Source organism: Lytechinus variegatus, chromosome 18 (assembly GCF_018143015.1).
Source record: "Lytechinus variegatus isolate NC3 chromosome 18, Lvar_3.0, whole genome shotgun sequence".
Classification (NCBI taxonomy): Eukaryota; Metazoa; Echinodermata; class Echinoidea; order Temnopleuroida; family Toxopneustidae; genus Lytechinus; species Lytechinus variegatus.
The window spans coordinates 3,061,532-3,076,707 of NC_054757.1; the positions used below are offsets into that span (position 1 = coordinate 3,061,532).

At 34.5% G+C, this 15,176-nt stretch overlaps 1 protein-coding gene across 1 annotated transcript in view; it reads left to right on the forward strand.

The window, feature by feature from the left end:
• The window catches only part of LOC121405583 (pituitary homeobox x-like), a 53,092-nt gene that overhangs the window by 18,963 nt on the left and 18,953 nt on the right, over nucleotides 1–15,176 (forward strand). Inside the window, exon 2 of the mRNA XM_041596510.1 lies at nucleotides 8,979–9,193. Within this exon, the coding sequence (XP_041452444.1) occupies nucleotides 8,979–9,193 (215 nt within the window). The remainder of the gene's footprint in view (nucleotides 1–8,978; nucleotides 9,194–15,176) is intronic.

The window sequence follows — 15,176 nt, forward strand, 5'->3', positions numbered from 1 at the left end:
TCATCACCATCTTGTATAGTAATGCTGATGATGAGGAGGAGGATGATTCATTGTCATTATGATAAATGCGAATGCTAATGAGTATTCTGATTATCAATTAATAAATGTAATTAATGATTATTGCTATATACAGCGATTAGCACTTACTTTATCAAAAGTCTATAAGCGTTATATAGTAAGGCAGCATAATCGCATCACAATATTACATATTTATTAATTTGATCAATCTATAAATTATTTAATAGTTAAACGGTAAGGTTTTAAAGTTTAAAAGATAGGCCTATATAGTTATCACATGTAACATAACAGTACGACATGCATCGTTAATTTTGTATGATGCTTCAGTTAATGAGAAAATTCGTTTAAGAGAATTGAATGGAGAGAAAGATTAAATAGAATGAGAAAAGGAATCAAGATTTTCAAGACTACCCATAAGTTTCTAATTCGTTTTGAGATAGAAACGAAAATTGCAGAGCGATGTAGTGGCAAATTCAATTACAGAAATAGGAGAAATGAAATAATTCAGCCCATCTGAAACGGCGCCCGGTGAATAAAGCAGATGAGTATGAGCGGTTATTGATTGACGTCTTATTTCACATCGTATACACACCCTCACGCGCACTCTGTATCACAACAAACGCACTCACTCATCACTCACAAACACATTCCCACTTCTTTTTCTGTCCATACCCTCCCCCTCTCACCCACGTTCGCACACTCACACATTTTATGCTCAAACGCACAAACATGCACGCACACACGCAAACACACATTTTAATCAATGGTTCCATTAGCCTATAATTATGATGTGCTTGTACAGGATGTGATGTGAATGTCTAAAATTTATATAGTGTTGATGTAATGAACTAGAAACCAATCCACTCTCTCTCATGCTACATTTACTTATTTGTTTATACTTTTTTTTTTTTTTACTATTATGATATAAATATAAGTGTTGTGTAACTTTCATTGTTCTTTTTTTTAAACAAGACCCTTCTTATAGGCCACTGTATTCCTTTCACGGAACACATTCCCTCTTGTATTATGCTATCCAATGTCTCTTTTTTGTTCCACCCCCCCCCCCATTTTTCCCTTTTCATCTTTATCTCCAAGTTTGACCACACTGGTCGGTTGGCTGATTCGTAGATGTCACTTAAAAACGAGATATATCTCAGAAAACTGTTTTCTAAGCAGATTAGATCAGAGAGCTAGGTCTGGTATTCATTACAAACCATGACAACTGTGGTGGCTGAAAGACGGCGCGTGGGCAAATTAGTAATTCCAGCAACAGAATCGCAGAGTCATCCCCGAAATTACGATAATTATTATTGCACTTTGGGTTAGAAGGGTAATTTGACCATCTCCTTCAACATATCAGCTTAGTAACACAAAGATTCATTGTTAGCTCAATGGGTCATTAAAAAAATCCATGGACAGTATATTTGCATGACAAGAACATTATCGTTATCATTAAAGTTGAAATTCTACAACCACCCCCCCCTCCAAACAAAAAAGAAATTGGACAGATCTGAAAAGCATGTTTGAAATAATCAAATCAACTATCAAATAAAAGTGACAAACATGACTTGTATATGCTAGTTGTTGATTGAGAGTCAGTATCTTACTAGGCCTTATTACGGTTAGTTTATAAAATTTGAATTCTACTCTAAGAAGTAAGAAATTATTTAAGATTACTGTTGCTAAACAAATCGTGTTAGCGATTGCTTTATTTCTCGTTGTATGAAAGTATCACTTTTATATATTCATTTATTACGTCGGCCATAGATTGCAGATAATGATGCATGCCTCCCTTTACTTTCATCCAGTGAATATGAGAAACACACAATCAATTAGTTTTAGAATCACAATAATTAGACTAGGCACGGGTTAATCCATGTCTTAATTAGGATGGGATCTTGGGGAAGGGTTTTGATAGCCCCTTCCCATAATTCAAAGGAACGAGTCTTCCTCCTACTGTCCTAATATTTTTTCCCGCGCTTCCCCTTTGATTTTGTGTCATTACTGTCACCATGGTCAATCGTGACCTCATGTCTACTCCCTTAGCCCCATAACATAACTGTTTTGTATAACGTAGAAATGAATTATTCTCTATCGGATAATCATCAGATTTTTAAATTTATCATTATTATATGTATATTTGAACTGGACACATGTAAGTCTTTGTGCAGTATGTGGAAAGGCTCCCCATAACAAAAATAAAGGCCATAGTTATACGAATCTTGGAAAGCAGGACTGTATACCACGTCTATATGATTTTATTTTTTTTTTATATCGTGTGATGCCATTTCTTAAAGTCATATATGCCTAATGATTTTAAGATTATTAAATATGGAGGCGCGATAGCTCAGTCGGTAGACCAGGGTTTTCGGATTCCGGTGACCCGGGTTCGATTCCCATGTGGTACGCTAGTGCCCTTTGGGAAGGCATTTATCCTCATTACCAAGTTCCCTGGTTGCTTGCTCGTGCTTTCTTAGCAGTCAGGCCTTCTCTAAAACATTTCCATGTGATTGGAGATGGAATTGATGTATAACTACTAAGCGTACATTATATCTATTAGTGACTGACGCTACTCTGGTTGAGTCACAAAAACTTATAAAAAGGAGCAATTGTAGAGACAGGGAATTAACAATAAGCTTATACGTTTGGAAACAGATATCTATTACCATGATTACAATGGCTTGAAAACACGCCCATAGCAACTCATATACACTGAGCTTTTCTAATAATTATACTTGCTTATATAGCGCTTAATACTTACTTTGTCAGAAGTCTCTAGGCGCTCTACAGTATATGCAGCATTTTATATGCTGCTTGTAATAACATTGATACTCCATTTGTCATGTTGGTGGTCGTTTTTAGTTTTCACCAATGCAAATTCTTGAAACAGGTTAATAATTTCCTTAAATGGTCTTTTACTTAAATCTAAACATTGTGTCATAAAAATGACAGATGTGGTCTTATTATGTTTCCCAGGTGACCTAAGAAGCTATAAAAGTAACTGTAAAATAAGTTACAGGATCTTAAAGAAGGGTAAACGACCATAAGAAAAAAAGAGAAAGGGTTATCCATTCTTCTTTTCAGCTTGTTCTGGAATTTATTATTATTACATAATTACGTTAACATACTTTTCTTGAACACGCCTATCCAGCATTTCAACGTTGTAAACTTGTGTCATTAATGTGAAGAATAAATATATAGAAAATTCGTTATTTCATGGAAGGTAAAAATGATACCAAAGTCATAAAACATGTTTCTCTTCCAGTACCTCTCACGTGTAGGAATGCTAAATTGAAATTGATTTTAAGTGAAAAATAATAGTTGTTAAAAACGGGTTATGACCATTAATGGCTATGTAAGGCTATTCTTTTAGAAAAGCATCATGGTGTATATAATATACTAAATGTAAACCTATAAAAAGACTGCACTGTCTAAAGCACAAAACATACAATTAGCCCAGATATGTATTTTCTAGAGGGTGCAGACACTTCGAAGTATCAATTCCATATTTTCACAGACGATGTATCCGCTTTGAAATATGAACTTCTTCAAACGTTTTCCTCTATCATTGTAATGTTCTTAAAAGTGAAATAGCCTGTTTCCAGACAATTAACGGGGTCAGTGGGTCAGTGTTTGGTCCGGGACACAATTAGAAGATGGTCAAGAGTACTTTCCCGTGACGCTGGGAGACAGATAAAATACCAAATTGGTTTCCTGACCACCCATTACTCACCTAGATATATACCCTTTCTTATATAGCATCGAAGCCATTTCCTGAGAATAATGATACGAAACAACTATATCTTGAGGGCGGAGTGGCAGGGGTAAAAAAAAAATGCGTACCACTCCCCTCCTCCCAGACACACACATCCACGCGCGCACACAAAAATGTACTCAACACAACTATCCAAATACTACATTCATTATTTATTGTGATTTTGTTTCAATCTTTATTTTAGGCTTATATATATGATTTTTATATATGTTTATATACACAAACAGTTAATATAATGAAGGAATAAATAACCTTCGTTTTGTTTTAATGTGTTCCTTGTGTTAAGTGGAATTCATATTCATGTCTCAAAAGAACATTATGTGTCAACCTCATCATAATCGTCGTCGTCATCGTTATCGTCGGCATTTTTAGAGATAAAGTCCGTATTGTAGATGACGTAATTTCATAGAAATCAATTTTCAAATACGCATTAAGATGTTATGCCTGCATAATCTACTTCCCACCCCCCTAATATATCTGACTATCTTTTCTCATCATAATAGCTCCGGGGTATAGTAAGGAAGCTCGAACTGATATTCAATCGATATTATGTGTGTCTCAAACGGATGTTGATCATATTGGCCTATTTCTTTGCCCGATTCGTGTCAATTCATTTTTTCCCCTCTTGTTGATTGTTAAATCAAGCATCGTGTACTTGACCCGGTTATGAACTATCGAGAATCTTAAGAGGCTGGGCAGTAATTAATATTATAACATGTATGATTTTGTCCGAACAAAGGTTATCTACAGGATCTAGACTAGACCCATACTTTCAATTATCATTTGAAAGTTTGAAAATACATGATCATGGTGAATTGCATTGGGTTCGTGCAGCAGGGCTTTCCAGCTTTCATTTGTTAAAATGTTTGTGTGTTAATTTGGTTTTTGAAGGTCATTTCCTATCTCTTCATATACATGATATAAATATTAATAACTTATTATTCTTACTCACCATGCTAATGATATATCTTGACTTGAAGTATAAACAAAAATATGATTATTTGATTAATATAATTGTTTCTTGAAAACGTCTTAGATGTCTATGAGCGTGATGACTAGCCCAATAATTTGGTATTTTTATGATAATGAGAAACATTACGTACAAAATTCGACAACTTTCTAAAAAAAAACCACAAATCTTATTGCACGTCTACCTAAAATGTTTGTAGAAATATGATGAAGAATTATTGTTTATTAGCATTAAAAAGACATAAGAACGTTTTATTAACATTGTAATTAAATTGTATACATTGCATTCATCTTTCATTATTGTAGAGCGATTGTAAAGACGATCATTTAAGTTTTACTTAGTGCTATAGGCGCTTTATAAACAAGCACTTTTGTTTAATGATAAAATTGCCTAAAATGGAAACAAACCACTCCAAGATCGTCTGATATTTTGTTCTACTGATTTCTGTAAAATGATCTTGCGTCTCTATCTCTTATTTCCTAGCCTGAATATAGGACAAGAAACTAACGAGTTCGTTGCAACTAAAATAACCACCCAACGGAAGTCGCAACATTTTATCGAAAGCAGCTGCAATTGTCAATATGCTCCGTTCTTCTTTTTTCTAACGTGACAAGATTCCCAATTTTAACCTTTTATTATAATAGATGAAGTGATTATTAACATTTCTTTTATGTATATCTTAATATTTTTATTCTTTTCTAAAAGGGGATATAAAGAAATTGCATTAATTGTATTATTGAAGCATTTTAAAGCTTCATAAATGATTTTATATCAAGAAAGAAAAGCAATAAAACATTTTATTTTAGCCGAGATCACGTCATATGATTTCATATGCAGTTGCAAAAATCCATCCCCGAGAACAAGATTTTTTTTTTATTTCATATTGTCAACACCATAACGGGTTTGGGACACACTCATTCGTCAAATGTAACAAACTGAAAATATGACCAACAAATTTCGTGTTATTTGCCAAACCTAAGACAATGGTTTTACAAGAGAATTTAACACATTGAAATGCTGGCTAAATACAAGCTGTGATGGAAAAGGAATTAATTTCATGGATTTTATTTCAGAGGATGCAGGATGTAAAAATAAATATAACACTAAAGTGTGACAAGTACAAATGAGGAAAAACATTTTATTTTAATACATGGGTACATGTTGATCTGAGTTAGGTTTAATTTACAGGTCGCTAAGCATCATCGTCTGTCAGGCTCAGGACTGTTAGATCTTTAAGAGGGCGCTCTACCTTCTCCTTTGACATCTTTTGCGTTCAATGTCGTGAAGTCTCGCGAATCATCTTTACTCTAGTGACCTATAATTGTCAATAAAAACCATGTCGAAGCTAGTTTTCATAGCCTTTGCAAATCTATTTTCCTTCCCCGATCCCTACAAACATATCGTGCCACAGGCCTGGTTAAATTTGTTGACATTGCCTGCTAATTTTCCTGCTCTCTTCCCGCTTTTCTTCTATCAACCATTGAAGGAAATTCCTGACCTTGACGCCCTTGACTGAACGCTGTTCACATTGCCAAACTATCCTCCTAAGATCATTGAGTGACTGCTATTCCAATGCAGTCTCTCCAAGAAGCTGGTAGGAAAGACAGCCGGCCACCCTGCACCGGCCCTAAGCCGGGTAGCAATGGGGTCGACCTGCTTAATGACTTCCACAAGAATTTTTGTTGAGTGTTACAGGTATTACCTAAAGCAACAGATTCGGTGACTTTGATGAGCTCATGGAATATTTCCTTTGTGTTCGAAACATAAGAATTCATTGTTCCTTTTTTTTTACTCCTACTTATTTTCCGGACTTATTTCGCACCTTTTCCAATCCTATGCAATCAGTTATCCAGTAAACTAACACGGATCTAGTCTAATATTAGCTCATTCTAATCGGAACCTTGACAATGACATTCCTACAAGTATGCTTACGTGTGACTTACTTAGGTTGGTACTCGCTTTACTTGTGACATTCAGATAGTGGGATATACTCAGTTATTATTTTTTAAATAAAAGAGAGCAGTTAATAGGACACATGGTTTTTATTTCCAGGCACACACATTTTCTGGTTTAAATAATGATAAAACTTTTTCATATGTTGTATTCTTACCAATTTCAATTTAAGGACACTTTAATTTTTGTATGTAAACTTTCGATGCAGCCTACTCGTCAACACTGCGGCATTTCTGTCCTCATGATAAATCGAACCGTGCTACACTGTTAGAAAATTTATCCTTAAACTAAAAGAAGTTCCTGCAGCAGAGTCTCGAGAACACCTGTAATCTTACCAGATTGCGTAATCTTACAGGAAATTGGTATTTGATGTGTGTAATCTTACAAATTTCCTTAAATAAAACACTCTTTTCCCCTTTTTCTAACAGACCTGTTCTGTTAAATTGCAGAAAAATTCCTGTTTCATGAATTTAAAGAATCATTCTGGTATTGCTTTCTGCAAAATCTTCTTTTATTTTTCTGTAAAATCAGGGTTTTTTTAACAGTGTACCGATGTATTTTAAAAAAGAGAAAGAAATATAAGGCCTTTTCTTATTCATCAAATTAAAAAACAGGAAACTATAATTAAAAATTTATTTAATTTAATTTACAAAGAAAAAGTATGGATTAGTAACAATAGGCTTCGAACAGTAAAATGACACACGAAAACAATTGAAACCATAGGTATGCCCTAATCCCTATTGTCATATTTTTGAAACAAGAGACGGGTTTTAATTAATATAAGGATATAAGAATACATGATACCGCGGAAATTATCTGAATGGTTTACCTTCGGAAAGTGCATTTTCTTTGCTTTAAGAAGGTCATGAATAATATGATAATTGTCCAATGAAGTATGGACGGGAAGGGTCCACGTGGCCGAATTTCTCATATTTGTATTTCCCCCAGATGTTTGCCACGTCAGTTGAAATCTTTCGGCTTAGCCTATATACTTTAGTGTATACTAAATATACCCTTGACCATTTGACTATACGTTGCGGTTCTACACAGCAAAAACTGTGGTGTTAGCCGGTGTACATAGAGACCACTTCAGTTATTTTACACCGGTGTTAGATTGGTGGTGTTAGTTTTACACCTATAGGTTTTATTGCAACACCTATGGTTGTTACATTTACACTCTTTGGTGTTCTGTTCAATCTCTAGGGTGTTATTTTAACACCTCAGGGTGTGGTCCTCTATTAACACCAATTGGTGTCAGTTTTAACACCGCAGTTTTTACAGTGTACCTGTAAGAAAAATCGGCCCAATGGACCCTCGGCCTCATGGGAAGACCCCATAGGGGCGCAGTCAAGATTAAATTATTGAGAGAGATGCATTTTCGTTGAGAATTTTTTTAATTCGAACAAGATCGTAGGCTTAAAAATAAAGCTCAATTGATACCAGTCTTAATAGGTTCGTGAGAGTATACTATGCGTTACATTACAATAGCATGTGTAAGGGTGTGGGTGTGTGTGTGGGTGAGGATGTGGGTGTGTGTGTACTTGACCAAATTTTGAAGGGGACACCCTTCCCTCCCTAAATGTGGTGCCGAATCGGAACATTGACTGTTGACCTTCTGCGATCTGTTTTAATTAATGAATTGCTTTGTCATTTTGGTTGGGCTGATACACGAGAAGTTGGCTGAAATTGATATTCGTCTGGTGTACCCGCCTATATGAGCAGCGTGTAATGGATATATACATCATGCTATCCAACAACACTTTTGTGTATAAACTTCTAATATAGAGCTTCTGTTAAAAAAAAACCATACACACAAACAAGCAATGTCTGGATGTAAAACTAAAGGACACAAAATACATGAATATTCACAAGCACGATTTTGATTCAAATTTCATTATCATATCATGAGACATGAAAGGTATGAAGGAGCATCTGATTTGTTTTGTTTTCATTCAATACTAAATATTCTGTGACGTCAGAGATCAACCATGATAACATCCATACATAGACCAAAGGCAAACTACACATAATATTTCAAATCAATGTAAAATAACAAAAGACTATCCGGTAGTCTATCCATTAATGTTAGAGCATTTAGTTAATGTCAAATGATAAGAATGGAGAAATTGATTAGTAGAAGAAAATCCTGTTTTTTCACGATAGAATTATTCGAGTCTGGTTTGTCTGTTTCATTTTCGCTTGGACCAAGTTTTGAAGGAAAAAAAATGCAGTAATGAAATGTATTTCCTTCGTTTTTTTCAGATGGTAGCTGTGAAAAGTCGTGCAACGATCCCGATGTCGATGACGGTGGCGATCAGGACAACGGTAAGAAGCGCCGCCAACGAAGACAAAGAACACATTTTACAAGTCAACAACTTCAAGAACTAGAAGCAAATTTTGCTCGAAATCGATATCCTGACATGTCAACGAGAGAAGAGATCGCTGCCTGGACCAGTTTAACAGAACCTAGAGTTAGAGTAAGTATACATGAATCTTTCAAAACTTATTTTTAGAATATGATGTACAATCTAATGATAATAATAATAATATAGAGTATTTCTAAAGCGCCAAATCCACATTGATTATGTGCTCAAGGCGCTGAAATATACTTGGTGTATTATCATTACCCCGGTTGTAGCTGAGCGGCCATATAGGCGCTAAAGCATTCAAGGGATAAATCCAACCGGGTACCCATTCACCTCACCTGGGTCGAGTGCAGCACAATGTGGATAAATTTGTCGAAGGAAATTACGCCATGGCTGGGATTCGAACCCACGACCCTCTGTTTCAAAGTCCGAAGACTAATCCACTGGGCCACAACGATCCATGATGAATTAGGATCAGCATTCTGAAGAAAAATGAGTTTTGGACGTGTCTCTCCCAGGGATGAATTAAATCAATAAAATAGATTTTAGATAAATATTTTCTTCGAAACAAGTTAAAGTTTCTTCGCCTTCTTTACACTCCATGAAGTTGGGTAGTAAAAATTCATCGGTTTTGGGGTCATGGATTTATAGGCTTCGTTAAAAGAAAAGCAAAAGCACTTTAATTCTCTTTCAATAATTCTCTTCTTCAGAAGAATCGTAATCATTATTTCAGTAATCATAATTTCAGATAAATTGATTTTACAACTCAGAAGATCAGAGTTCAACATGGTTGATATTTTTGTCATTTAGCATGCTTCGGAGGTTACTCCTAGCTTCCACTAGTTATAGTTCCAAACAAATCAAGAATTGTAACACCCAATTTAATATCAATCCATCACCGGATGCTTATGTTTACAAGTCACTAGACAGAAGTCATAACTACTCATCCCTTTTCTCGTTTTTCGACAATACTTTGTTCCTTTTGTAGCTTGGGAAAAAGAAGAAATAAAAAAATTTCAAGCGTTGCTAGGATTAAATCGCTTTGCCTCATTTCCTTTCTAGCAGATGATTCTATTCGTAGAAAGATGACTTTATCATTTTTTAGAAGAAAAAAGGAAGAATTAATTTAAACGGCGAAATGTATATGATTGTGTAAGTCATGTGAAATCGGAAAAAAGTTTAAAGTTTTAAGCACGTTGTTTAAGTTTGTCACTCTAATAAATAATTTATTAACTTTTTAAACACCTCGTTTAAAGTTTAAACGACTTGTTTAAAGAAAAAAATCAGATAAAAGTTGTTGGAGTGGCAGCCCGGTAGTTAATGCCTAAGATTTTACACGATATTTGACTATGCCGTACGTCGACCGAATACACGAACAAAAGTATCTATAAATATACACACAATTCTAACTTCTTAGATTTAATAAGAGAAAGGTTTATTTAATTACCTCTTCTAAAATTGTATAATTCTACCAACATGACCAATGGTAATTAATTGTATTTGAATTTTGATATAGAATTTCCAAATTATAAAAAAACATTATTAATACTAAATGATACCAGTTTTGTTAACATTATCATGATAATGAGAGGCTATTCATACTAAGTACATGTGAATAATGTACGTTTGTTGGCTAATAATACACTTAATTAAAAAACAATTTCTCAAAATGTGAATAGATACCTTACTAGCATGATTAGGGTAACACGAAATATGATTTCATTTCTAATTTTTAAAATGAAATTAATTTCGTAATACATTGACTTTAATATATTTTTTTTCAAATAGAAATTGTATGAAGCTCCCTTTTGAGGTATACATATTCAGATTTGACTACCTTATTGAGATACCTTTTGTAGATAAAATTGAATTCTAGTGATAATCATGATAATGTTGGCAAAAAATTACGTATTATACATATTTACACAGCATTTGACAATATTTTGCCTGAAAGATACACGTTGCCCCTTTACTTTGAAATAGGGTAAAATTTTGTATGGATAGAAAGACCCCCCCCCCCTTACTCCTCCCAGGTAAACCATAATGAGGAACTAAGTTTTATTAGTATGATATGTCTTTAAAAATGATGTCATAAACTGTAGATTTCTGTGGTAAATGAGAAACCTGAATCTTTCGACGATGACGGCTGATTATATTAAAGCAGTGTGAAATTATTTTCTAATCATTGGTAGACTCATCTGCCGATATCTGAGATTAATGATGGTAATGCTATTTCCTCAGAGTTCTTTTAGGTCACGTGTTAGCCGTTAGCAAGAATATTGACAACCTATCAATTACATTTTGTCGAACTAAGAAGAAGCTTAATAGTTATGACGTCACGATATTAATCTTGCGGGGGAGTAAATGTGTAAATTGTTGTGATACTCTGATCATTGTTTTAGCAACGGGGTGAGTGAGTGTGGTTAAAACGCAGCAAAGAAAGATTATTTTCAAGGATAGTCATTCAACAAATTTTAAGGATTTTTTTTTTCTGCAAAAGAAATCTAAAATCGAACTTTGATCCGCTGACATCATTATGATAAAAGGAAATACATGCACATTTGATATTCGTTTTGAAATAGACGTAATGTTGTTTACATACCAGAGCACGTATTTTTTTAATGTTTAAAACTGCTGTTAGAAGATGGGTCAGGGTCGTACTCAAAATGTCTATTTTACAATTTGTGAAGGATATTTTTTCCAGTATCTTTTTTTCCTAAAAATTTCGACGAGAGATAATGGTGACCATCAAGAACCACGTCATATTAAAACCTTTCACCCTTATTGACAAGCTCTGGCTCGAGCTTGCCATTAATTTGTCAATGCATTCTTCAATTCATGTGTATTTCTTTCAAATCTAAAAAAAAATACATCGAAAAAATCACAGAAAATAATGACTTTTTGGCAAAATAAATTGTTATTATTATTGTTATTAAAAACAAAACAATTTGTGATGCATGAAATGGAGTTTAGGAGTCGATCTTATTTCGGGGCGGGGAGGGGAATAAATTATTGATTTGCAAAACTCAAGATTAGACCAAATGGGTCATCGTTTATTGCGGCAATAGCCCCTAATGACTCATTGAGTTACAAAATCTGACGGAATTTTGATAGAAACTGGTTAAGTGGGCAGTCACCCGAGTTGACCTAACCTATTCGGCAACCGCATAATTACCCCCCAAATCACTGATCATTACGACTACAAATTGGTACGGTGATAAATGCTCCTCTAAACTGTATCTTCCAATTTCATCTTTTCTCGCGAACTCGTTTTTCAAATCCCGCGGAAATCCACTTCGGAAGATGCGTATTTTGCCGTGTCGCTAAAGCTTGCGTTCTCATTCACATATGAGCTAAATCATCTCCTCACTAATTGTTACTTCTCCATTTTCCTCATCTCAAAACACAAACCCCATATTACTCCGTCAATTTCTCTATTACCGTCCAAAAAACGCTCGAACTCTATCCAAACGAATATAATACAACTTTCTAACCACCCACAACTATAGTTTGCACTTTTACCACACGACGCGTGAATATCGAATTTCTCCCGTTGTAACCACATGGAGGTGACTTCACGTATCGCAACCAAACAAGGATTAACAATTCAAACAAAAAGAAATTCAAACATTTCCTTCATAATTTATCATCATCCAGCCATTCCAGCCAATATATTGGTTTATTACTCACTCGGTCCCTGGCTAACTGACGGACAATTAAATGACACGAAAATGTAGTTTCGATTCCCTGAAATACAAATCAAATTCAAATGTGTACGATACACCGTATTGACTCACCCATCTGTGTTGAATTTCTCGATGCGTCTATATTAGAGGGTGATTCATGAATTAATAATTTTCCCATCTTCTGAAGATTTGGTCCCCCTCAGATGTCCAAGTTTATTTTAGAAATTTGTAAAGAAATTACTTTTATTATTCTACTTATTAATCAATAACATTCTTATCTTCTGGAGATTTGGTTCGCCTCAGATGTCCAAGTTTCTTTTAAAAACTGGTTTAAGAAAGCAATTACTTTTATGATTCAACACACAAGTTTTGTTCAAACTTTAAGCAACATAGGTCTACGTTTAAAACTTAAGCGATTTTAAAGGCTAATGTTATATTTCATTCATTACTTTCCCGCCAAGATCCCGATGCCAGCTCAGATAATAATGAATGCGAAAAAAAGCATTACCTTTGCATTTTTAAAGAAAATGTGATGTAATTTGAAGACGTTTTTACATTAAGTCAGATTGGGGATATTCAAACTCAAGAATGTATAATCCGTTTTGATTAACACCATGATTTTCTCAACTACAATTAACGATGTGTACTTGCGTAAAATATATCCAATCGCGTTTGTTATCAAGTAGGGTTTATTTTAGGTGAACATTGAATACATTGGTTTTGAATGATCAAATACAATGAAGCAGTGCGAAATGAAGTCCTATCCAAATTATTATACATATAAAATAAGATTTGGAAGTCATGCACTCTAAAAATATATTGGGTAAAATTGCTCGAGGGTAATCATTTGTCGAACCAACATTGGGCATTTTTTATTATCCAGTGTGATGAAAATTTTGCCAGTTCTAAAGTAATTTCTGCTTATTTTTTAACCTTACTGGACAATATGCTTCCCGCATTGGATAAAATACTGACTCAAATTGGTTGCACACAGTAATTACCCTCGTGCTGGTTAAAATTTTACCCAATATTTTTTACAGTGTAGGTTTTCTTTTTTTTTCATCTGCCAGAACTCCTTCGGATTAATGTTCATGTTCCGCGCATGTACATCAATGGGTGTACACTTCTTCCAGTGATTGATATGGAGTGGATTGAGGATATATTTGGGGAGCCTACATCGAAAGTTGAATACAATATCAATACAGGAGGCATTTCCAAAAGATAGAAATATAAGAGCATACAGTCTTTTTAATGGCTTTATATCCCTGGTACACCTGCAAATAAGGTAGGGGGTCATTCTTTGCCGAATGAAAATATGCTGACCAGGAGTGAAAATCTTTTTTTATTTAATGATCACTCACCGAATATACTCAAAACCTATAAGTGAGTGGAAAAGATATAAAAATTCCTTGTATTTTTTGTCACTAGTGTTCACTCTTTATTTGATAGCAAGTTTTTTTTCATCGTCCGTTTGCTCTTGACCAGCAGATATCATCCAAACCACGGACAAGTATTTTAATTTTTAACCCCTAAAACAGCCTACCCTCTTTTTTAATGATCCGATAGACACGCATAAGCACATGACATATTTTTGTTCTACCTATTCTCACTATTTGACAACCAAAGGGACTCGCCCAAAGGTAATGTATGGCGAAATAGACGAGGAACTCTGGGTGGAGACCGTAATTGGACAATTGGTATGGCTTTACGTTAGAAAGGCGAATAAATTGACTGTTTCCGATATTACCCTCGTCCGAGCACGCGCTTATACACCAGGAATAAAAGGAATATCTTGTTCAGAAAAAGACAAAAAATATATTGATTAACTGAACAATATTAAACAGTGGGAAAGGGACAATAGGGCGTAGTAAGCCAACAAATTTGAGGGGTCATATTATGGCGAATGGAGCAAAATTTATTTTTGAGAAAGCGAGTTGGCGAAGCGAGCGAACAAAAATGTTGACTTGATTAATACAAAATTCTTATTTGGGGGTTAGAATTTTGGGTACGCCGGTGCGATACAGGATTTGTGAAATACGCATTGTACATGACTTGAATTGACAAATTGTGAAATATTAGCATTTGAAAATGGGAAGATTTGTAATATGGTAGAAAATGTTTTTCATGCTTGGAGTTATTTTATACCACGAATAACGTATTAAAATGACTAAAACCTGCAATAATGGGGGAAAAAGAAGGGACACAACATGGTGTATATAACTTTGACAAACTTGTTGAATGTTCGCAATCAAGCGAATATTTAGGCCCTCTTAAATTAAGCTTGAATTATTAAAAGAATATATTTGTTTGATAGTTTTCGTCATTATTGATATTCAAAGGTAAATTGATATTGTATTTCACCCATTTTCTCGTTTTATTTTCATTTTCCTTTTCTCCCTTTTTTGTTG